The 25481-nt window shown below is 35.6% G+C and overlaps 1 protein-coding gene across 2 annotated transcripts in view; it reads right to left on the bottom strand.

Annotated features, from left to right (window-relative positions):
* cno (adherens junction formation factor afadin) overlaps window positions 1-25481 on the bottom strand; it is a 525824-nt gene that overhangs the window by 295998 nt on the left and 204345 nt on the right. For both annotated transcript variants that reach the window (XM_090380034.1, XM_090380033.1), the window contains exons 14-17: window positions 19423-19688; window positions 8371-8538; window positions 5151-5325; window positions 964-1052 (exon numbers count right to left, since the gene is read on the bottom strand). In XM_090380034.1, coding sequence (XP_090236160.1) covers window positions 964-1052; window positions 5151-5325; window positions 8371-8538; window positions 19423-19688 — 698 coding nt within the window. The remainder of the gene's footprint in view (window positions 1-963; window positions 1053-5150; window positions 5326-8370; window positions 8539-19422; window positions 19689-25481) is intronic.

Genomic DNA, 25481 nt, shown 5'->3' on the forward strand with positions numbered 1-25481 from the left:
GAAGAACAAGGTAGCCTGCCATATAATTTCAATAAGCTGTAAATCAATTCCACTCCTGTATTTCCTGATTAAACTCTAGAGTTCTTCTGACTACCTACCTGACGCCTATCCACAGTAACAAAGTACTACAAATTCTAATGACTTTTTTAAGGTTTGGCAAAAACATCATAATCAGAAATGAACTTGAACTGTAGAGATGTTCATTGTTTTGTTTTCACATAAAAGGCAACTAAGGCTATGATGTATTAGTGTGGTGTGTCTGTAAATTGCATGAAAATTCTGAGATTCAGGAAGGGGGGACTATGCAACACTCATTACAGGCAATAAAAACTAATAAAAATTCCTCCTGCTCTGAATAAAATTCAAACTCAGGTCCTCCTCCACAGGGCATAAAAGGACAGTAGTCTTAACCAAGGAGGGAATTTAAGAAAAACAGATCTTTAGAAGTGAGAACACTAAGTGCTACTACTACAGAATGAATCTTGACTGCTTAATACTTCTGTCATTCTCTCTGGTGTGAATGGGTATCTAATTATTGCTGGTAAATTGTGTGGCATGACTTCTGGCTGCATCATGTGGCTCTCTGCAAGTATAAAAGTTACTGTAATAAGAACTCAGACTCGAAATAAGCTGTAACTTATTGATCTTTAAATTTGTTCCAGCATCTCCATCAGAATTAGTTAATTTACTTTTTAAAGTAAATGCTGTACAGTAGGCACTCAGAGAAGATCACAACACAAAGTTTATGCAGCAGTTTCAAATCTAATCATAAGCTAGCCAAAGTGTATATATCCAGCATTGCATACAGATCAGAAATCTTAATTTTCCATAGGCATTTATGTAATACTGAAATCCTATATTTATATAACAATGCAGAATTCATTCAGTTATTCTATTAAACTGTTAACTCGAAGCACCATCAAGTTTAAAAATTTATAATTAAATAGAGAGCTTGCTTCTTACCCCTGGTGGTAGGCGACCGATGTCCTGATCAGACATGTAAATAGTCCAAAATCCGGATGATGTAGGCTGGATAGTGACTCGGCAAAAACCTAGTGTTAAGATTAGAAATTTTGAAAAAAATATAATAGTTAATAAATTAACAAGCTAAAACTTTTTAAAATGAACATACTTTCAAAATCGCACCTGAAAGCAAATTAAAGAAATAATTTCAAAAGGTTAAAAATATCCAAAGAAGTGTTTTAAACAATGACGCAATCTTTATAAATGCCAGATATTGCAGGTGCATTAACCACATGCAATATCTACAATTCAATATAAATATAGCACTTGTGCATTAATAATATGGGGGAGGGGGAAGTTTATAGCCTCACTAGTAAAGCAATGGATGCAAAGTGGTTGTGTATTATCTTTCAATACACTGTTGATCTTGGAGGAGCACGCACTTGTTCAGGCTATCCTGAAATGCAGTTATTCCACTCTTATAAAATGATTTGTCAAGGCCTGGTGGGAGCAGGAAGCTTCTGCAGCTGATAGAACTTCATTTGTTTGGAATTTTTGTCCAACCAAGTGACTGATTTAATCATTATTTAAAACACTACTTTGTTTGGGATAGACAATTCCACACAACAGACTGGATATAATCCTTGTCAACAAGAAGGAAAAGGCCACCTATCTGATTGACATAGCAGTGGCCAACACTGCCAACCTCCAGAAAACCCATGAGGGAAAAATCAGGAATTACATAAACCTAAAAGAGATGTGGCATATATTCAACAAGTAACAACCATCCCAATCGTCGTGTCAACCACTGGTATGGTGCCAAAGACCCTACATAATAGACTAGAAGCAATAGGTCTCCCAGAGAACACTTACAAGGAACTCCAAAAAGTCTCAATCAAGAACACCTGTAGAACAGTCAGAGAATTCCTCGACCAACAGTAACACGAGACATAACAATCACCCTGTGTACTTGGTAGCAGTATCTGTCAAGGGATGGAACCAGGCCTGTAGGGGAGGGTATATGCGGGCATATGCTGTACACCCCCTGAATTTTTTTTAGGTGAATAGCACATACCTTCTGGTTTTTGAAGGACTTAAAAAAAACAAATATTATTAAAATATTTGCAGAAAAATATTTTAATATAAATCTATTTTTTAATTTAATAAAAATTAAAAAATAATTTATTAGAATTTGATTCTTAAGCAATACTTAGTTTTATTATTTAATAAATATTTTTTTAATATACTACACACAACACACACCTACCGTATACCCTCTGTAATTCAATTAAAAAGCCTGATATGCAGAGTATACTTTCTGCTTTTTGTAACATTCAGAGTATACCTTCTGCTAATTTTACGAATACAGCACTGGATGGAACCCCCCCCCCACACACACACAATCAATCAGGGAGAAATAATATGAAAGCAATAATAATAATCATAGGACTGAAGGATACCTTGACACCCTCAAGCAGAAACCCTGCCACTTGGCAAGGGACTTCACCAATACAGCAATCGAGGAGTTTTGGGGCAACCTGGGGAGCAGTAAAGTTAGCCATAAACAGAAGAAAACCAATGATATACAAGAGAGGGCAGAATGAGAGATTCAGGAGGAAGACGTGCAACATTCAGTTGGAAAATCCCACAATTGGTAAACTCCGGGGATAGATAACATCCACAACTACTGATACAAGAAGTTCAGTGGCACATAGTGGAGCAGTTCACCCAGATGATGACACCCCGACACCCCAAGGTATCTGACTCAAAGAATCACTAATCTGAAGCCTAAGGACAAAGACACCACAAACCCAGCAAAGTACATACCAATCACCTGTCTCCCAATAATGTACAAGATCCTGACCAGCTACATAACCAAGAAGAAATCAGACCACTTGGAGGGATGGCAGATGAGCAAAAGATGCAAGGACAAACTGACCACTGACGCAACAGAAGCAACTATGGTACAAGCCTACAAGAAGTACTGCAACCTGAACACAGCCTGCATCAACTACTGCAAGACCTTCAAACTCCGTGCCCCATAGCTGGCTGCTAGAGACACTGAAGGTCTACAAAATCAACCCCACACTGATATGCTCCCTAGAAGCAACCATGGCAATATGGAGGACCCCATCAAGGTTAAGGACATCAAGACCAGACTGATCATCATCAGAGGAGGAACCTTCCAGGGATGTGCTAAGTCCACTGTGGTTCTGTCAGTTACTGTGCTCTGTTGATAGTCAGAGAGACAGGATTGTATGAAGAAATTTCACCACAGCACCAACTCGGTCTTCCATTTCGGTGCCATCCATAGGTGTAATTTGGAAACTGGGGGGTAGGCAGCATGAATTTGATAATGTTGTCCAGACAGTTTTTACTCACTCATGGATGGAAACTGGGTGACTTCAACTGATATCATGATGCGTGTTTTTTCTTGAGAGCAACTTATTCCATATTAAATAGTTCCATTTTGACCAGTCCAATAGGCAGGTTGGTCAAAAGAAAGACCAAGAACATAACAGATAATGATCAATCTGGGATATGGCCCATAGGTTTCTTTGTATCTACACAATTCTTTTTTTTCTCTACCTTACTAACTTTGGAGAAGAGGTAAAAAGGGGCTGTTGCAGATTTCCTAAAATTAAACATTACACAGAAATACACATATTAATGCCAAAAGAAATTTACAGCCCCCAGTGCTTTCCCATTGTGAATCTCAGATGTAAATTATCATTTCATTAAAGTTTTTAAACACATTGTCGTGACATATTATGCTACATAATGGGTAAGTTGCTGCCATTGCACAAGAGCAGTTAATTCTTAAAGGAATAGCTTGCTTTATAGTTTCAGTATGCTTTTAATCCAATTAAAAAAAAAACCTTACAATAATAAAGTTAATATAAACAAATCCCTGTAATACCAGAAGCAATGATTTTAAAAAAATGAAAAAATGAATTTTTCATTTTTTTAAAATGAAAAATTCATTCCCTCAAAAGTGCAACTGGACAGTTGATTAATAAATGGATGCAGTCAAGAATATAAGTATATTTTATTACATTATATTATTTAAGTATACTATTTAATTTAGCACATTTTCATTAAAACAAAACAAAACAAAATCCATTGTCCCCTGATGTTAGTTGCAATGATCAAAAATATAACAAGTATACAAAATGTGCTTTAACACAATTGGTACACATACACATCAGTGCTGTACTATTTATTACTAATGTTAATACATGCCAACACTAGTCTTTTTTTTTTAATTTTTTTATTTTTTTTATTTATTTTTATTTGGTAGTTGTTGGCACATCGGCTTCTGTGGCCATAATGCACCTCCCATGGTTTTGCAGTTCTTTGATCCAAGCCCGAGGCGGGATTTGAACCTACGACCTTTGGGTTGCTAGGCAGGCACTTTACCCACCTGGCTAACCCGGCCGGCCCAACACTAGTCTAGCCACTAGCAATAGTGGACAAGTTATGTTGCCAATCATAAAACAGCACATAAACAGTAAAGATGCCATCAATTGCAACCTGGATGCCACATCTACAGCATTTCAAAACCACTGTTGGTAGTCTTGATAAAGTGCTTTTTGTTAACAAAGTATGTGCATGGCTAAATGGTACTGAAAATTAAAAATACCTTTACTGTAATTTTTAGTCTGGGCGAACGACAAAGCATGATAAGTGAATGCAAGACTGAGGAAGTGGAAAATAACCAAAAATTTAATTTTTAGAAAAATTCAACATCGTCCTTACTCAGAGGCAGACTGGCCATAAGACTTAGCAGGGAAACCCCAGTGGGCCGGAGACCGATGAAGGCCGGTGTGATTTTGGCCATAAACACTAGTATGAGGCTACTACAAAGTTGGTGATTAAAAAAAAAAAAAAAAAACAAGTGTTTCTTATATATATAACAACACAATAGAAGCACAATTTTATTCCTCTAGAAAAAGTGTTGCCAGTAGGCTTGTGTGTGCCAATATGAATGAACCTTCTGTAATGTGATGGAAAGTGCACAGGTATACACTTACTAACACAAGCTCACTTTTCAAAAGAAGCTTACTGCAATAATTACTGTGAACAATTTACAATTAATGTAACATCTAGTATTTTATTGTAAAGTTTCCTCAGTCATAAATATTTATACAAATTAGTGACAGAAATATCATGGAGGAAAGACTCACCTGACTGAACTAAAGGTTGCAAGAATTCTTGCAATCCAGCTGGGACTCCTCTGACAATATCACAAGAGTATCCATCTTCAGGAAGTAAAAAAGGTAGCTGTAAATCTGTATCTTCTTCCAACTTGACTTCACGCCCATCACTACGAGCTAATTCATCTGCAGTATTTTCTGCTACCTGAAATTTTAATGAAGTCTTATTAATTAATAAAAAAGTTGTCACAGTACAAATATGATGCATACAATAGGTGCCGCTTATTGTGATACCATTAAGCAGCTGATAACATTAAACAGGGGGATTTTTTTTTAATGTAATATAAAATGATTTTTATCTTACCAATCTTTATTTATTATCTACTACAATATATAGGGTGTTTCAAAATTATGTATAAACACTTTAAAAATTTATATTTGATGAACAATATATAAAAAAGTAAATTTTTTTTGATACTTTGAAGACAAAAAAAAATTTTTTTTAACAACAATAAAACTTTAATTGTTAAAATGTCTTCCATCAGCATTAATGCACGAGCAGCAGCTAGCTTCAACAGATCTACATACTGAAATGCACAAATCAGGTGAAATGTTTTCTGCTTCTTGTTGAATTTTCATCCACAATTCCTCCAATGTTTGCGATTTGTGACTGTAAACCCGATTTTTCAAGTATCTCCAAGCAAAAAATCTAAAGGGAATATCCTCCAAGATCTGGCGACCTTGGAGGATATTCAAAAGAACTCCCTCGACAACCTATCCACTGATCATGAAATTCATTGTCAAGATAATCAAAATAAAACAAAAATTAAATTATTGTAAAAAAAATTGTCTATTTTTAAGCTACAAAATGAGTTTAAGAAAATTGAATTGGTGCATATTGTTCATTAAACATAAATTTTTAAAGTGTGTATACATAATTTTGAAATACCCTGCATATAGTACTCTACATACATAACTACAATATAAGCACATATCAATCAATTTCAGTGCCGAAATAAAAAAAATATACATACAAATTTTAAAAAATTTAATAATAAAAAAAAAAAAATTGTGTATCCCACAATGTGTTGGATTGTTTCTGGAGCCAGGTGGTATCACTGATATGTAAAAGTAAACTGCAGCCATTATCAACCCACTGCAGGATGGAAGCCTTGTCAACAATTCATGCTAAGGGAAATTGACACATTGATGTGTGTCATCCATTAATTCAGGGTCCCTATATTTCTTCTAGTTCCTGTTGCTGATTACCTCATACTTTGGTCTCAGAAAGAGCCTCCCACTCATCAGCTATGCCCATGAAGCCATTTTCTCTATGTAGTCTTGAGGGAGGTTATTGTAATGTCCGACATGGAGTGCTTTTTTGCCCATCTTTGTCTTTGTTTCTTCAGTCCATGTGAGGGGAGTCTCCTTGTTGAGGACAAGTGCTGTATGCCGTTTGTCTATCTTCTTTATGGCTTGGTACTGTATTATCCTGGAAGTAATCCCTCAGGTTCTTAATTGCTTTCTTCTCTTGTTCAATAAGGTCTGTCAAACCCCCTCCCTCCTTTCCAGGCTGTGGTCAGTCTTTTGGTGGCTGACTTTGGATGATGTTGGTGGCTCTTTGTCATTATTACCATTAGTAGTGGCATATGATGCAGGAAAACAAGCTTATACAGGCGTCGAAAACACTCCCCAATTTCACCTATCCATTAACTCCAAATAGTAGTTCTTTCTTGAATTTATTAAGCTATCAACTTTCACAAGTACTGATGGAAGTTTGTTCCAGAAATTAACCACTTGCTGGCTAAAGGAAAACTTCTGCCATCTATTCTGCAACTGACCTTCCTCAATTTGAATTTGACCCCTCATGTGCATGGTTTGAGCAAGAGGAAGAATTCCATCAGCACTGAGCTTGCTCAACCCATTCAAAGCCTTAAATACCTTGATCAGATCACCTCGCAGGTGTCCAAGTCTCCAGTGGCTGCAATTTGAAAAACTGAAGCCTTTCTTGATAAGAGTACCCACTTTGTTTCCCTCACCAATCTCATTGTCCTTCTTTGTACTAGTTAGTTCCAGCTCTACGTAAAATGAGGAATTTCAACTTGTATACAGTACTCAAGATGTGGCCTGACCATTGCCTTATGCAATGGTATGACACCTCCTCACCCCCTAGCAAGATTGCTGTATATCATTGACAAAACTCCGTGGGCTGTACTGACAGCTTCTCTGCACTGCTCACAGAACTCCATACCTGACTGCACAGTTACTCCCAGGTCGTCTTCATTTTCCACTACTCTGAGTGTAGTACTACACAATACATTATTCTGGGGTTACTGCTACCCATATGCAGTACTTTCGGTTCTCAATATTAAACCTCAACTGCAGTTTCTCAGCCAAACTGCTTAATTTTCCAAAATCCTATTGTAGTAGCAGCATACCATCATTATTGTCATTAACCATCCTGCCAACCTTCATATCATCTGCAAACTTAGACATTAAGTATGATATACCTTCAGTATCATTAATAAATACAGAAAACAATGGGCCCAGCATCCTGGGGGTGGGGGGGACTCCACTGATAACATTATTCATTAATCTCAACTAAACAATATTATAATTTGGGGGGGGGAACACGTAAGAAATTCTGAAATGTGACAAAAAAAATAAATAAATAAATAACAGGAAAAAAATGTGTTAAGCTCCAAGGTAAAAAGTAGGTGAAAAAGCAAAGTTTGATATACTGTTGTCAGTTTTTTTTTTTTTTTTTTTTTTTTTTTTTTAATTCTGAAAATTCTCTTCCAGTCAGTTATCCAACTTATCTAGGACAAATTTTTGTATGAAAAGAGACTTACCATCTCACTACATTTTAGTTTTCTAATCACTTAATTTACTTTATATAAAGGCAGACTTCATTTATCCCCTTAAAACTTCTATTAAAATTTTTCATATTTCCATCTTCAACCCTCTCCACAACCATTTTATCAGTGATTGCAAGAATATCATATGTATGATTAAACTACTGAAAAACTCTATCAATCTCCCAAATGACTTCCATGAAATACCTAAAAAATAGTTTATTTAAGCTGCCTAGTTATATAAATAACAATTCTCGTAGTTTGAAAATTTTTTCTGTTATTTCTTACTGGAACAAAAAATAATTATCACAACATTAACTGTGCTAACACTGAAGTTCCTAACATTCCATCCATTCTACACAAAGTTATTTGTTCTTTTAAAAAACTTAATATACCTTCACAACACTATCTATTAGATCCTGGGGAATATGAGGTTCATCAGTAACAGGATGATAATGCTCAAACAAAGTGCGTAACTGAAGTGAGTTCAATTTAAAACACGAAGAGCTGATTGCTGCAATATCCTCAGGGCTACTTTTTGGAGCTTGAAGGAGGTGGGCTGCCTATAAAAATATTAAAGAAAAAATAATTTTAGAGATAAAATTATGGACTGAATGTTTAAAATGAAAAAAGAAAGGGTGGGTGGAACTATGTGTTAAAAAAAAAGAGTAAGTGTATAACTATATATCACAGCTGTTATCAAATTATGTACAATGTATATCTACAGTGTATATCAACACAGTGAATATTTTTGCTAACTTAAATAAAATATTTTAATGAAGCAAAGTTTTTAGGAACTGGCTGGATTTCCAAGCAGAAGGAAAAACACCTTTGGAATAAGAAAGTGAAAAAAGGCAGCAAAGAATAGGAGTAAGTTCAGGAGCACAGGTTTTGAGAACGAGTTGAGAAATACCATCAGGATCTGGAGCTTTCTTAGCATCAAGATTCATCAAAATCCTTCTGATATCCTTTTGACGGAAGACCACAGGAGGCATTGAATGGAGCATGTTGGGAATGGTGGGAGGTGTTTTACCAAGATCATTAATACATGAGTTAGAAGAAAAATGGGATGCTAGCAGGTCACCTTTATCCTTGGCTGAAGTTACAACAGAACCATTTGGTTTGGACAGAGGTGGGAGCAGAGATGGGCAAAAGTTGCGGCCAATAGCTTTGGCAAGAGACCAGAATGCTAGGCTACCATTAGGGCAAGAAGCAAGTTTTCTACTCTTAGCCTGTTCAAACTCTAGTTTGGACTGATTAATAACTGCTTTACAATTGTTGTGAGCTTTGGTGTAAGCAGAAAATGAAACTGAAGAATTAGAAACAAGCCAATTACGATATGCAACATTCTTCTCTTGGACAGCCTTAGCACATTTATTGGAAAACCAAAGTTTAGATCAAGGACGAGAATTGAGAGTGGAATGTGGGATAAAGGATTCCATTCCTGCAAGAATAATTTCACTGACACGATCTGAGCAAACGTTGACATCAGAAGTTTTGAAACAGTAATCCGACCAAGGAAAAGAAGTCTCGCAGGTCATCCCATTTTGCATTCTTGTAATGCCAAACAACACGAGGTTGGGAATAGATATGAGATAAAGGTTCCATTGGAGAAGAGACAATCACCAAGTTGTGATCTGAAGTGCCTAAAAGACCTCTCACTTCGACCATGTACTTAGAAGGGTTGTTTGTGAGAAAAAGATCAAGCGTATTGGCTGTATAATTAGGATTGTCCGGTATTCTTGTAGGTAAATGAACAATCTGTGCTAGGTCATTAGTAATTGCAAAAGCCTCAGCATCTCAACCTGCTGGGTCGGTGTGACTAGAAAATGGAAGCCAGCTGGAGTTGTGAACATTAAAATCACCAAGGAAAATTACCTCACTGTTAGGAAAGTTGGACTGGAGAAAGTCAAGTTGCAAAGAGAGGAAGTCAAAGAGCTCCAAGCAATTAGTGGAGTTGGAGAATGGTAGAGACAACAGATGAATCTGACACAATGAGGTAGAGAGATTTTATGCCAGAGAAGATCAAAAAGAGGAGATTCCAAATCATACAGCAAATAATTTGGGCATCTGAGATGAGTAGTTGAATCAACCGATAACTTAGATTCTGTCAGAAAAAGTACATGGGGTTTGGCAGACTGCAAGTGGAAATGGACATCGTTGAGATTAGAATTGAGACCACGTATATTTGTGAAATAAATTAGGAAGTCCTTGGGAGGTTTAGATCTTTTTGCAGATAAGCTTGCTCTATTAGTTTGACATGGTGTATTCAATAGTAAGAAAAAGTGGGTGGGACATGCTGTATGAAGTAATGAAATTTTTGGACATGGCGTACATGTGGTAAGAATATACCCAGATCCTTGACATAAAGTGGCCTCGACAATGCTCCCCGTATACACACTACTCTGACTCCCTCCAGTCACTATCTGGCAGAGTAGAGGTAGCAAGATTATACACTAGCTGATCCGGAAGCCTCCTAGAGAGTTACCAATAGGTTTGGTCCGGTGTACTAACTAGCGGCCGGCCTGCGAACACCGTTTTAGAGCTGTACCCTTGAAATGTAAGGAATATTGGATCTCGCCACAACGTTCATCATAACCTCAAAAGTCAATCATACTGCATGATGGAAGAGATAGGGAAGGGTTGACTGGAACTTAGCTCTAGAGACTAAACATGGGTTCCACCACTTCAAGCCTCCAATAACAACGACATAATTTCTCCAACGACAAACATTTACTTCACTAATGCCAAGATGTCGACCCGCAGCTCTATTTCCATGTTCTTTTGCATATACAATAACTTTTTGTTTCAATGCGGCTTCACAGTGCAATTTTTTTTGGCAACAATTTAATGTGCAATAAGGGATCAAAATGAACGAAATACAGTAACTCCACTTTTACGTACTTTCAAATATACGAACAAAACTTCCTAGTTTTCGCTGAGTGAGCTCCACTATAATGAAATAACGGTGGCTTCACATTTTGAAAGTGAATGAAATCGCCCACACCTTTATTCTCCGAAGGAATTGGAGAATGCGATAACAGTTAAACTTGGAGGTGGGGTTTCCGCATAAAAAATAAAAACGTGTGGTGCTGTGTGCAAAGCACGGGAAAATTTAAAAAAAAAAACTGCGATTGTAAGATGCCATCAGTTCTAAGACGCATCCCATTTTTTGAGACGTTTATAGGGAGAAAAAAAGTGTGCCTTAAAACCGAAGAAATACAGTAGTTGTGATATGTTTGCATTAAGTTTAGATGCTATGATTACTTTAAATAGAAAAATGTGCTCCCATCTATAAATCTGGATATCATGAAGTTAATTATAAATGAAACAGAGAAATAAGGCAGGACCAGGTTTCAGAAACAGAGAAGTTCACTTCAGACATTTCTAAAACACCTGACTGGGTTTTGCATAAAACACTTCTAAGAAAGCTCTTATGGTCTACCTTATGCTGCTTTCTGCAACTGGGTAACAGATTCCTTTCTGACTTCTCACTGTGTGTGATGGTAGTGGCTCTCTGTCTGCAAACAACAAACATCCAATGGTGAACTGCCCCAAGGTTGTCTTCCTACCTATTATTTTCCTTTTTTAAATAACAATACCTTTCTTACACCAGCTGGAAATATACAAAGCTGATGATAACACACTATTTCTCTTTCCATTTGACATAATTTGCATTGTACAATTAGTCACAATGTACCTTAATTAACTAACTTAATTAACTTAGCTAAATTCCGTGGGCTTTCAAAAGAAAGAAAAATATATAAACAAGGAATATGTCAATCAATGTTATACAAATTAACTTGCACATATATCACAAAAAAAAAAAAAAAAACACTTCATCAAGGGAAAACATAATGCTAAGATTTGCATGCAGTGTTTTATTGTTGTTTGTTTGTTGTTTGGTTTTTAGGAGCATTAGCAACTAAGGCCATATTGCTCCGGGGATATGCAGTTGTCATTCCCTGACCTTTCCGCATCCTCCGTTTTCGGTGGTCACAGCTCATATCCCAGTCTAATCAAGAAGTGTGTGCTTTGCACTGCTGCTCCTGCCCACCTGGCTACAGACACACCTGCATGCAGCGTAAAGCAGTGGAATTCATAGTTAGCAAAGTGGTGCACTCTTGTCCACCGTTGTTATCAAAATAGTAATGATGTTTTGGCTACGCTCAAAAATGCCAAAGCTGTGTTTGTTTAAAGATTCAGGTTACTTGTTTTAACTCTTCCACTAGGTCAACAAACATCTACCAATAGTTGTTTGTATTTAGAAAGATTTGTTTTCACAGATTAAAGACAATAACACAAAACCCAGTATTCTCTCAAAATGGCCACTACTCTGTGGGAAGCAACATCATTAGTTTCAAATTTCACATGATATGAAAGGTGCTAAATCTGAAATAAGCCTAAAAATGGAAGTAACTAATAGCATCAATTAAATCTATTATTTAATTTTTTATATTTATATACATAATAAGCAAAAATATATGCACATGCACAGTTTGAAATGTCATGCACTTAACAGTCTTTTAATTTGGAAAAAAGAAAGACACCAAGACTGATGTTTCTATTCCATGTCTAATGGCCTTTTTTTTTTTTGTAATTTTTAGCAAAATTAATATATATATATTATTCTTTTGGATTATCGTTCTATTGTGTCTTAATCTGTCTTTTGTGCATCGTTAATGCCATTGTTATTGCCACGTTGGCCAATTGAACATTATACGTGCCAGTGTATATACGTTTACAATAGTTCGATGTTTTTTACATATAGGTATTGGCGTTAATACAATATTGGTCTTTAAGCTAGCCTTGTCTCGGTTATCTTAAATTGTATATCTTAAATTATCTTAAATTATAGGCCATGTGAATTTAAGATAACCGAGACAAGGCTAGCTTAAAGACCAGTATTGTATTAACGCCAATACCTATATGTAAAAAACACCAGTATTTAAGACAATCAAACTATTGTAAACATATATATATATATATATTTTTTTTTTTTTTAAATTTAAATAAAGGTAACACGCTATGCATTTTAAAAAGTGTATATATACATATATACACACACACACACACACACACACACACACACACACACACACACACACACACACACACACACACACACACACAGTAAACCCCCGCTATTCACGGGGGTTACGTTCCTGAGAAATGCCACGAATACTGAGTTATGGCTCCCATAGTAATAAAGGTGTTCCGCTCCAAAGTATGAAATATATAAGAAAAACTAGTCTAAAATTTTGTCTATGTATGTATTATATGTACCTTCATAATATGACAATGTACATAGAAGTACGTAGTGAAATGCAAGCATAAGGCATCAAAATGAAAATAAGAAACAATTTAATATTAAATGTAATATTAGAAATTTCAAACAAATCTTTCAATCCAGCACCTTTGCTATAGCTAAAAAACTTATCCCGCCAATATATCACCAGTTTCGCTAAAGTGTTGATAAAGGTGTTTTGCCTTTTCATGAATGATGAGTGAACTTAAGGGAATTTTATTTTGAGTTCGCTCTTCTATCCACAGATTTAAAGCTTTTTCCATTTTTTCTAATTTAACATCACGAGTTACAGAGCAAATTTTTGAAGCAATTAGCGCGTTTTCACGGACACTATGGCGGATTTTTTTTTTTTCTGATTTCTTGATTCATCGTACCGTTGACTTATTGATTTTATAATGTTTAGCCACTGACGAGACACTTTCACCATTATAAATTGTCTAATAACTGAATTTTGCTCACTAATGTCTTCTTTGATCTTTTCACAATTCCCTTGTTATTCATAGCCATATTTTTGTAGGGGTTAGAAAAGAATTTGTCCACAATAAAGTCACTTTCTTCCATTAACACACTCGAAAAAGTCTGTTCAAACTAACACATTGCAAAATGGTAGATTTTTCACTTTTGTAAGCATATCAATTTATAAATTGATAAATTTATTCAATTTATAAGCATATAAATTAAAAGCAAACGATGAAACCTTCCATGACAAGCGCATAGCACATACTGAACAAGGATTAGCAAGAAACATCCACGCTCGCAATTTTGTCACCCTCTCCCCCAACCCACCGAGCACTGTTTTGACTGGGAAAGATGATTCCGGTATGTTTTTTATGGTGGAAAATGTTCACGCCGATTTAAAATTCACATTTTTTTTTTTTTTTTTTTTTTAGGTTTCATTTTATATTAAATCAGCGACCGTGAATAGTGGAGGTTTACTGTGTGTGTGTGTGTGTGTGTGTGTGTGTGTGTGTGTGTGTGTGTGTGTGTGTGTGTGTGTGTGTGTGTGTGTATACATATACAGTGAAACTTCCCTTTAACGGACAGCCATGGGGAATGAAAATCTGTCTGTTAGAGAGAAGTGTCCGCTAACAAGAAGTCTGAGGGAGAAAAAAAAAGAAAGAAAAATCGTTAAACGTTTAATGTAAAAATAAATTAAAATATAAACAGATTTTGAACAATATTTTTGTAAATAATATACAATTACATACACAAGAGATAAAGAAAAATCGTTAAACATTTAATATTAAATTAAATTAAATTATATACAGATTTTGCACAATATTTTTGTAAATAATATACATACAATTGTGCTATGCATATTATGACTATCTTAAGAAAAATACATACAGTAATCACTTATTTTCTCCTGCACCTTCTTCCGGCTGATAATTTTGTTTTCAACATTTGTTTGGAGTGAAGAAACCATCGAAAGTCCTTCAGTATCTTCTTCAGCGGAGAAAAACATTTTTAAACGATTGATTTGTACGAGCGCTTCTTCTATTTTCATCGGTGGTTCGTCGTTAATATGTTCTTCGACAGAATGACCTCCTTCCATTTCTTCATCCTCAGGAGGAACTTCTTGAAAAATATCGATGATAATGTCGTTGATATCTAGAGCACCATCTTCTGTAGTGAGGTTTGAGTCTATATCTTTGTAGCCAGGGTCACTTGTAGCTGAAGTATCATACATTATCAATAGATGTTGAAGTTCTTGTTCTTCTTGGTGCTCCACATTGCTGTTCACAACTTCAATTTTTGCGTTTGAGAAGCCAGACTTTACAAAACAGTTCACGACAGTTTGTTTTCTAATTGCATTTACTGAAGAGGAAATCCATTGAATCACATCTAGGATGCTGATTTTCTTTGCAAGGTCACTCGCACATGCTACATCATTCATGTTTGCAATGAAATGTCTTAAAACACGTTTCTGTAGTGAAGTTTAAATTTTTTTATTATCCCTTGATCAAAGGGCTGACACTCTGCAGATGTGTTTGGTGGCAGAAAAACGATTTGAATGTTGGGTAATTCAATGTGCGGGTGAGATGCAGCATTATCCATGAAAAGAATAATTTTTCTTTTTTGACGAATCGTGTTTTGGTTAAAGTGACTTATCCATTCGCTCATGATATCTCGTGTCATCCACGCTTTTTTATTAGACTTCCAGTCAACATTCAAAAGATTCAACTTTATGCCCTTGAAACAACGAGGATTTTGTGGTTTTCCTATAACAAGAGGTTGTTCAAAGTCTCCCAGCATATTTGTACACAATAGTACAGTCAAGCGTTCCTTAGAAATTTTTCTGCCCTGGCACTTTTCGTTTTTTAGACCCATTGTTTTTTCAGGAAGAGCTTTAAAAAACAACCCTGTTTCATCACAGTTGTAAATATCCTTAGCTTCAAAATCACGACATAAATCTTCCAATTTGACGGTCCACTCTGTTACAACCCCAGTATCAACAGATCCACCTTCACCACTTACGGTTTTGCAAGAAATTTTATGCCGAGTTTTGAACTTGTCTAGCCATCCCACAGAAGCTTTGAACTGATTTACTCCCATACATTTTGCAACCTCCGAAGCCTTTTCCCTAATAATAGGCCCATTAATGGGAATTTTTTAGCACGTGTGCAACAAAACCACTCATACGTAACATTGTCAATTTGAAGTCCAACAGTTTTTGGGAATGGTTTTTGAACGTGATCATTTTCGTGTTGCCAAAATTGTTTGAGCAGTTCATTTTTTTTTTCTTTAGGATGTCACTTACCTGCGTCTTCCCGATTTCGAATTTTGCAGCGAGATTGTGAACACTATTTTTTTTGCCGATCATACGCATTAATGAGTTCGACTTTATCTTTTAAAGTTAAATGTTTACGAGAAGACATTGTGCACTTCACACAACACTGAACAAAACTGAAAACTGAAACTGAAGACGAAAGGCCGACCAAATTCACCCCACCCCTTGCACACACCGAATTCATCAGAAGTTTTACACGTGCCTTAAAAATTCTTGAAAAAAAGGGTTTACAACCGCGACGTAAACCTTGATAAAATTCAGAGAATCGGAAATAGAAAATAGATTGACTGATGTTAAAATCTTGGAACCTGATACTTGCAAGATCTTGAAATTTTATGGATTTTATGTGATTCTGTTATATTCATATGTGAAGGGGGGGGCTGCATTTCTACACTGCAACTTATTTACACAACACTATATAGCATGCCCTGGCCTCACCCCAGAACAATACAGTTTTGCCACTTATTATTCATTTGGAGAGATCTAGGTTTAAATCAGGCAGAGATCTGAACAGTTTTAAAGGCCTCTTTATTTAGGATGGTAGTTATCTGATTCAATTTGGAAGAATTTTTCAACATGCACAATATGGAAATCAGATTTCTGATAACCCACGAGCATGCATTTGTAGAGTCATAATACAGAAACACCATAAGAACTTCAACACTGTAGCTTTAAGTCCACAGACCAAACATTTTTAAGAACAAGTATATTCCACATAAGGAGAAAAGTAATACTGAGTATACTGAAAATTATTATTTATGAAATGAAAATTATTAAAATTATTATCTTCGGTACATAAAAATAAATTATTTCCCCTTCTCGGGTATATAGGAATACACAGCTAAACCAATTGCAAAACTTTCACTCAGTCAGTCATAACACTGAAATCCCAATCTAGAGCATCTCAAACAATGAAACCTTTTCCACAATTTGGTACATGAGATAATGACCCATATTTGAATTACCACAATCCTCTGGATCACAAACTTTATTCTAGGTAGCATACACAAGAATAAATGAAATCCTTGAACATAAGGTCCTCTTGAAAGAATACCTCGTTTGGAAGGACAAACTCTCCCCCCCCCTCCACACCTCCCCTCCATTCTGGTCAACTACAACTGAATGAAAACTGATGTACCAATAGTGTTAACAATTTGAAAGTCATTAATGGCTAACCTGAAAACTAAATTTGCCAATTTTTATATGGCTTGAACTGTATCTTTTGCTAACAAAAGATATAGTTCATGAAGAACTATCTTTTTTCGTTCGTGAAAATTTCTCTATTCCATTTTTACTATTCTAAGCCTAAAAGAAAACAAGATAAAGACTTCCATATTTTTTTCATGCTTAGAACAGCGAAAATAAATAACAATAATAATATTCCTTTATTTACAAATATCATTAGTTACATGAAATATGCAGTATATTACTATTAAAAGATATTTACATCACAGATCCGCAAGAGAGATTTACCTGGATGAAAAACTACAGATAAAAAAGAAAATTGAATGATTCTCCTATTCTCTATGAATTTATATGCTTAATCAGAAAAGATAACAGTTGATAAAAAAAAATATCAAGCACCAGGCAGCAATTCACATAAGGCTACTTCTATTATCAACCATTCTATACGTGCTGAGATAAAGTTCCATCTTTTCTCGGATGAGGTGGCAGTAACACTGAAAGTCAACACTGATCTCAAATAAATAGCAACATATTGTATGTTTTGGAAAATGCTATTTATATGTATGTAATTTATCAAATGATAATTGAAAAAAAAAAAAAAGTATGATAAAAAGTTATTCTATTTAGGAGAAAGTTATTATTTACAACTTTTTTCACTAATAATAAAAGGAAAGATACACTGCTCGACAAAATAAACAAAATGCGTAGAAAACGAGGTGTAACTCGTGCAGCTTGTGATGAAGTGGGACAAAATTTGGTATGGTGGTGTACCATAGAATAATGATAAAATGAGGAGACAGAGAGAAACTTCAGACAGGTATGTGTGGCCATTTATAGGAGTGTATAAGAATTACCAAAAAGCTGATATTGCAGAAGTCAATTCAAGATGCTTGAAAATATAGTCACATGACATTAGTATAGTGCATGATCCTCTCCAACAACTAAACAGGCCTGACAGCAGTGAAAAATGCTCAATATAAGGGTGTCTATAACATTCTGGGGCAAGAAATCCCATTCTTCCACCAGCGCACCAAGTGACCAAGGAGTTGGCTGTTGGCTTGCAATGTGATGCCCAAGGGTGTCCCACACATGTTCGATAGGATTTAAGTCTGGTGATTGTGCTAGCCATGGTAATCATTGGCTATTTTCAGTTTCAAGCTGTTCCACCACTACTCTAGCTCTATAGGCAGTGGCATTGCTGTGCATGAAAAGAAAAGCTGGGCCAACTGCACCCCTAAAAATCGCACATAGGGTTCAAGGATCTGTTTTCTGTACCTCTGCAGACAACATTCCTTGTTGTCTCCAGATGAAATAACATCTAGAACCTGTTTGTAGGCTAAAACAGAACTCATGAGAGAACATAACTGTACCCTATTTGTCAGGGCTCGAAGTCACATATTCGTGGCACCAGTTTCAATGAGTTCTGCACTGGTTTGTGGTTAATGGGATACAAACCACTGGCTTCCTTGCATAGAGTCCACTTGTATTGAGCCTTCTTAACGAAATCCAGATGGAAATGTTTTGACCTGTGGCCAAACAACCTCAAGGGACAGTTGATGACAAGACAATATAGGGTTCTGTCTTGCTATTGCAGCCACATAGAGGTTTGTTCTGGTTGACATAGCCCTCAGGATCTTGCCAGCTATTCTTGAAATGGTTCCTCTCTCTCCTGAAACTTCTTTCATAGTGCCGAAAAGACACTACATGGCACATTATACCAATGTGCCACTTCAGCCTTCGAATGCCTGGCTTCAAATAGTCTAATGACCAGCCACATCAAAAAATCATCTAAATGATGATGACTTGCCATCCTGAGTACTGAAGCAAGCCAAAAAACTCCAATGAAGTGAAGTGGTTGCAACCCGTGTTTTTATAGGCATGGATAATTTGCATCATCTGTGTAAAGTGGTAGATCAATTTCTATTGGATACTTAGAATTTGCATACCAGGATGCCTATTACATCAAATATTCACCTTATGCAATACTGTTCATAATAAAATATACATGAAAAATGTTTTGTTCTGTTAATTTTGTCGAACAGTAGTTCCACTATTTTGCATGAATTTCTTTATGTTTGTTTCATTGTTGCTTAATACTCGGCCAGCTTTGTCAGTTTCCAAACTACTATAAACAAATAATTAAGGAAATAAGATTTAAAATACCTGAACGATTCTACTTAAGTGGCAGTCCGCAGCTAATTCCAAGCCTTGTTTCTCAGCCCAAGATTCGACCCTCCCCAGCCTCCTTTTCAGACGAATTCCCCACAGTCGTGTACAAAGATTTGGATTAACATCGCAGACCACTTTATTAAATAGCCACATATTGATATAGTGGAATAACTGAGAAAACATCTGGATAGTCAATGCAGCATTTACTCTACAACGCCGCAATAAGGACATTGCACTGGATAGTACAGACAACACGTCAGCTGTAAAATAGAGTAATTTATTTATTTAATTTTTTTTAACAGTAATTACTTAATAATGAAAATTTACTTTCATTATGATTACAGAGATAAATCTCCAATAATGATATATCAGCTATTCTAGAATATTCCACTTAATTTTCAGATTAACATTACAGACAAAGAAATAAAAATAGCAATCTTCTAATATAGTTACCAAAGCAGCTTACTGCACATTTAGGTCTTTTATTTTCTGCTAAATTAAATAATTAAAAATTACTTCCGAGTTTGAGTCACACCATGATTTCAAATCTGTAATTATTTTATACAATCTACAAAAACAGACATACTGGCCATATCATCTGCTCCAATTCTTTGTTCCTTTGTCTCAAACAATGTTTCAAGTAATATGTAAGAAGTATATTTCAATTACAGAAGAAAGAGCAAAGTAGTTCTGAAATATGTAAAATTTTTAAAATGATGTGTAAAAGAGCATAGATAAATTATCTGTACAATATTAAATCACAAACATTATATGTAGGTAAACCAATTATACGATTGAAGATCCCAGATGAGGTCATTAAAGTCACTTTCTATCATCTTATGTGGTTCAGAAGGATAAAGGTTTGGACAATATGGTGGATCTTTTTTTTTTTTTTTTTTTTTTTTTTGGTAGTTGTTGGCGCATAGACTTCTGTGGCCATAATGCACCTCCCAAGGTTTTTGCAGTACTTTGATCCAAGCCCAAGGCGGGAATCGAAACCGAGACCTTTGGGTTGCCAGGCAGGCACTTTGCCTACCCAGCTAGCCCGGTCGGCTATGGTGGATCCCTTGCCGTAGACAGCTGCTGTGCTTCATATATCAAGTTGATGTTCATCAGTGTCAACTGATAAACAAACTTGAACAGCCAGCATGGCCAAAGTAATAACAATGTTATACTCAATGTTCTATCAACATATGAGGGGCATTCAATAAATTATCTACCTACCTATGAAGGAAATGATACAGAGGCAAAATTCTGGCTTTATTTTTCAATGTAACTCCCCTGAACTTCAATACATGTGCCCATTTCGTTGGCAATGAGGAAATACCAGACAAATAAAATTCTTTGTCCTGTCCAACAAAGAATGCAGGAACAGCGGCCTTGTTCATTATCGTTAGCAAATCGACATTCACATACCTTTTTCTTGAGGTTTCAAAACAGGGAATAGTCACTGGGGTCCAGATCTGAACTGTACAGTGGATAGATAAGTTCTGTAAAGTCAGTCTCTCAAAGCAGAATTGTGGAAAGTTTTCCACGATATATTTTCTTTATGACATCCCTTAGGTTGTACAGTGGGGATGCATATGGCTCCCCAGTGACTGTCTGCTTGTATTCCAAGTAGTGAATGAACAAAATTCCCACAGCATTCCAAAAAATGGTCGCCGCCATCATCTTGCCAGTTCAAGGTTGTATCCAAAATTTTTTGGGTGGGGGAGAACCTTTGTGCTTCCATTGCATTGATTCTTGCTTGGTCTCAGGATCCCAGTGATGAACTCCTGTTTCATCACCCATAATTCTGGAGATAAATTTTCAGGATCCCTTTTATGAAGGTCTAAATTCTCCTCACAACACGGTACTCTGAATTGCTTATGCATAGGGGTCAAAAATCGGGGGACCCAGCTTGCCCTGACCTTAGTCATTCCCAAATGTTCATACAGAATAGTTATAACCATTTCCTCATACGTCACATTTCCTAGAGATTTGGGACACCTTTAAACATCTGTCATTTGGCACAAGGGTTTCCACAGCATGGCACATTTCTGGAGTAATCGTTGTTGCAGGCCTTCCTGGACATGCATCATCTTCGATGAACTCTACCCCACTTGAATTGTTTTGACCAGAATTTCACTTGGCACTCTGAATGTGCACTTTTGCCATACACAGCCACCATCCTTTCACAAATGGCATTTTGGCCCATTTCCTTCTTTGGTGAGAAACTTGATGACTGAATGATGCTCTAATTTCAGCAAATCCTTAATTTGATACAGGTGTCTTGCTTCTTTCTGTTACAGCAGCACAACCTAAAAACACAGTGGGATCAAAATTAATATGATTCAAGTTGAGATATGTAGGAACATGATAAATCATGAATTACAGGCTGTTCCTGCTTTACGAGTTCCCTGCACCTCAAGATCAAGTATCAACAAAATTGAAAATATGAACATTAAATGCAAAAAAATGAATATTAAACATTCATAAATACTACATTCCAAACCACACGCATAGATATACAATACAGTGTACCCCGCTTTACGATATTAATCCGTTCCAGAGACACCATCGTATCGTGAAAATATCGTAATGTGAACCCAATAATACATTGCTTTTTGGTAATTCATTCCATGACCTCGGAAGTTGAAATTTGCGCTATATAACTTCTAAAAGGTCGTTTTTTTATAGTATAAATTGTATTAGTTACCAATTCAAATCATTAAAATGCACTACACTTTCATCGTTATCATATGTTCTGTTATAAGAACCAATTTTGAACACCTTTTGTGATATTTTTCTAAAGCACATTTCTGGAGGTCACGATCATAAAACAATAAAAACAATTTGCACTTCCGGTTTATTGGACTTTTCTGCTACTGAAAACAATTATAAACAGGTAGTAAACTCAAATGTTATTGCATTTGCAAAAATACCAATAGCTGGAACTGTGTGGTTTTTTTTATGGTATTATGTTGAAATGTGTTTTCCCTTTACTGAAATCTTCAATCGTATAAAAAAACAAATAAATTTTCAGAATCTTCTCTTCGTTGATTTTTTTTTTTTTTTTTTAAAGCTTCGTAAACATGTTACTTTGCGTAAATTGTGTTAGTTGCAATTTATGTATTCCGTTAAAAAATGCTTATGCATGCTATTGAAATTTATTAAGAAAAGAGAAGATTATCGTGGAAACAAGTGCCTCGAAACATTTCTGAAGAAGACGACTCCTTGAGCAACAAACCAACGTGTGCCAAGCCAATAATGAGTGATCAACAAGTGCGCATTTAGTCGATTAAGAATAAACAAACATTCTTTAAGATAATTTGCTTGATTTTACAGGCTATGTTTTCATTTCTTTGGATAAATCAATCGTTGTTTAAATATAAACTAATTTCATTGTTGAGAACAACACCCCTATTTTTAACATTATGCCTATGGGAAATAAATTCCCACTTTACGAGTTTTCGCTTTACAAGTGCGTGCTAGGAACGAATTAACTCGTAAAGTCGGGAACTACCTGTACTGAAATATAAACTATGGGAAATACCTTAGGCAGATAATTTATTGAATGCCCTTCGCATTATACCTGTGTTTCATAAAATATAGGTTGCATATATTATTATAAAACAATTGTCAAACTAAAAAGGTGTTCATTTAATTAAAATACTTAAATCACTTCACCTATGCAGGTGATAGAATCTATTAAAAATCATACATTTTTCAAAGGTTTTCTCCTCTGCTTCTTCAGTGATTGTAATTCTGTTATTGGACCATTAAGAAAACACCAAAGGACTAAACTGTTTGTTAGATTCGTTTGATGTTCTTGTGATAGCATAAAATCAAAATACAATCACTGAAGATGTGGAGGGAAAAACCTGTATGAAATGTATGATTTTTACACTCTGTTAGTAATAAAAAGGTTCTAAACCTTAAACAGGTGAAGTGCTTTCATTTCCAGTATTTTGATCAAAATAACCTGTGCAAACTCAATTTCAAATGTTATATAAGGGCTGTCTTTTTTATCTTTCCAAAGTTCTTTTTGTGGATCCCCTTTTTAAACCTCACAATAATATTATATAACCCCAGGGGCTCAACATCTGGTGAGTATGGGCTTGGCACACCCAGGGTAAAATTTTTGTTAGATTCGTTTGATGTTCTTGTGATAGCATAAAATCAAAATACAATCACTGAAGATGTGGAGGGAAAAACCTGTATGAAATGTATGATTTTTACACTCTGTTAGTAATAAAAAGGTTCTAAACCTTAAACAGGTGAAGTGCTTTCATTTCCAGTATTTTGATCAAAATAACCTGTGCAAACTCAATTTCAAATGTTATATAAGGGCTGTCTTTTTTATCTTTCCAAAGTTCTTTTTGTGGATCCCCTTTTTAAACCTCACAATAATATTATATAACCCCAGGGGCTCAACATCTGGTGAGTATGGGCTTGGCACACCCAGGGTCCTGAGCTGGATATCATCATTCTTCTCTTTCTTGTTGCTACTTCTCTCTCTCTCTCTCTCTCTCTCTCTCTCTCTCTCTCTCTCTCTCTCTGGAATTTTTTTTTTTTTTTTTTTTGTTTTTTTTTTGGGCTGGTGCAGCATAAGCCACAGGCTTCTTTGCACCATATAGCTAATAATAACAATAATAATAATAATAAATAAATAAATAAGGCTTAAATTCACTGCACATTGTCTTTTAAATAAAGTGTACTTTGATGTGTGAACCTTTATTTCTATTTAAAAAAAAAAACTAGATCCTCCAAAAATCTTGGAGCATTTTCAGAAGAATGAAGTGTCAATTAATTTTCATGTCAAGTAAAATCTTGGAGCATTTTCAGAAGAATGAAGTGTCAATTAATTTTCATGTCAAGTTTGTCTCTTCTAACACACACCAATATAAATTTGTGCACTACAAAACCAAAATTTTACGCTACAGGTCTATTCTAATTCCTGCCTAATATTTTCTTCATTAGACTCTCTCTCTCTCTCTCTCTCTCTCTCTCTCTCTCTCTCTCTCTCTCTCTCTCTCTCTCTCTCTCTCTCTCTCTCTCTGCATTCTTCTATTAATTATTTCATCTACTAGTTTCTAGGTTGCTGTTCAAAAATACAAGTGGACAAGTCAGAGGTAATAGTAATATGCGATGCAAGAAAGCAAGCGTATGAGCTTATGTAGCATCTGCAAAAAAAAAAAAAAAAAAAAATCACAACCATTCTCTCTAATAGTTTCTCCAGTTCCTCCTTGAATTTATTTAAGCTACCAACTTCCACAACAACAACAGATGGAAGTTTGTTCCAGTAATTAACCACCCGCTGGCTAAAGGCAAAATTCCGCACATCTATTCTACAAATGTCTTTCCTCAATTTGAATTTATGCCCCCTTAGGTTCATAATCTGAGCAAGCAGAAGAATCCAATCAGAATTCAGCGTGCTCAACTCATTCAAGGCCTTGTACACCTCAATCAGATCACCTCACAGGTGCCTAGTCTCCAGCCGCTGCAATTTGCGGAACTTAAGTCTCTCTTGGTAAGAGAATCCCTTCGTTCCCCTCACCAATCTTGTTGGTGAGCAGAACGAAGCGGTCCTCTTACCAACAATGTTATTCTATTCCAAAAATTGTGCATCTGTAAAGTCACGTTCTTACCTTCCATGTATATCAATAGTGGCCATTTCAGTTTAGCTTGGTGAAGTGCAAGTACAATGAGCTGTGAAATGAAGGCTTAATTTTTAAAGGATATTTTGCATGAAACAAAGAAAGGCTACAAAAAATATTACGCATATAATTTATGAGGACAACACCTAAAAAATGTAAAAAGTAATTCAAATATTTACAATAATTTCTTTTAGAGATAAAACAGTGGTAGAGAATATACCTATGGCTAGAGTTAATTTCTTCAGTCTGAACAATACTTAAATACAGCAAACAATCAATGCATAATTTTTAATGATCCTAGCATAAAAATTTCTACAATATATATACAGCGATGAGCCAAAACATTATGACCAGCAAGTCGTTATGCAAATCGAAGCAACTGCAGGTGAATTACAGTGCCTGTGCGGGTCGGGA

The sequence above is a fragment of the Mastigoproctus giganteus genome, chromosome 8 (genome assembly GCF_048544385.1).
Source record: "Mastigoproctus giganteus isolate SK-2022 chromosome 8, ASM4854438v1, whole genome shotgun sequence".
NCBI lineage: Eukaryota > Metazoa > Arthropoda > Arachnida > Uropygi > Thelyphonidae > Mastigoproctus > Mastigoproctus giganteus.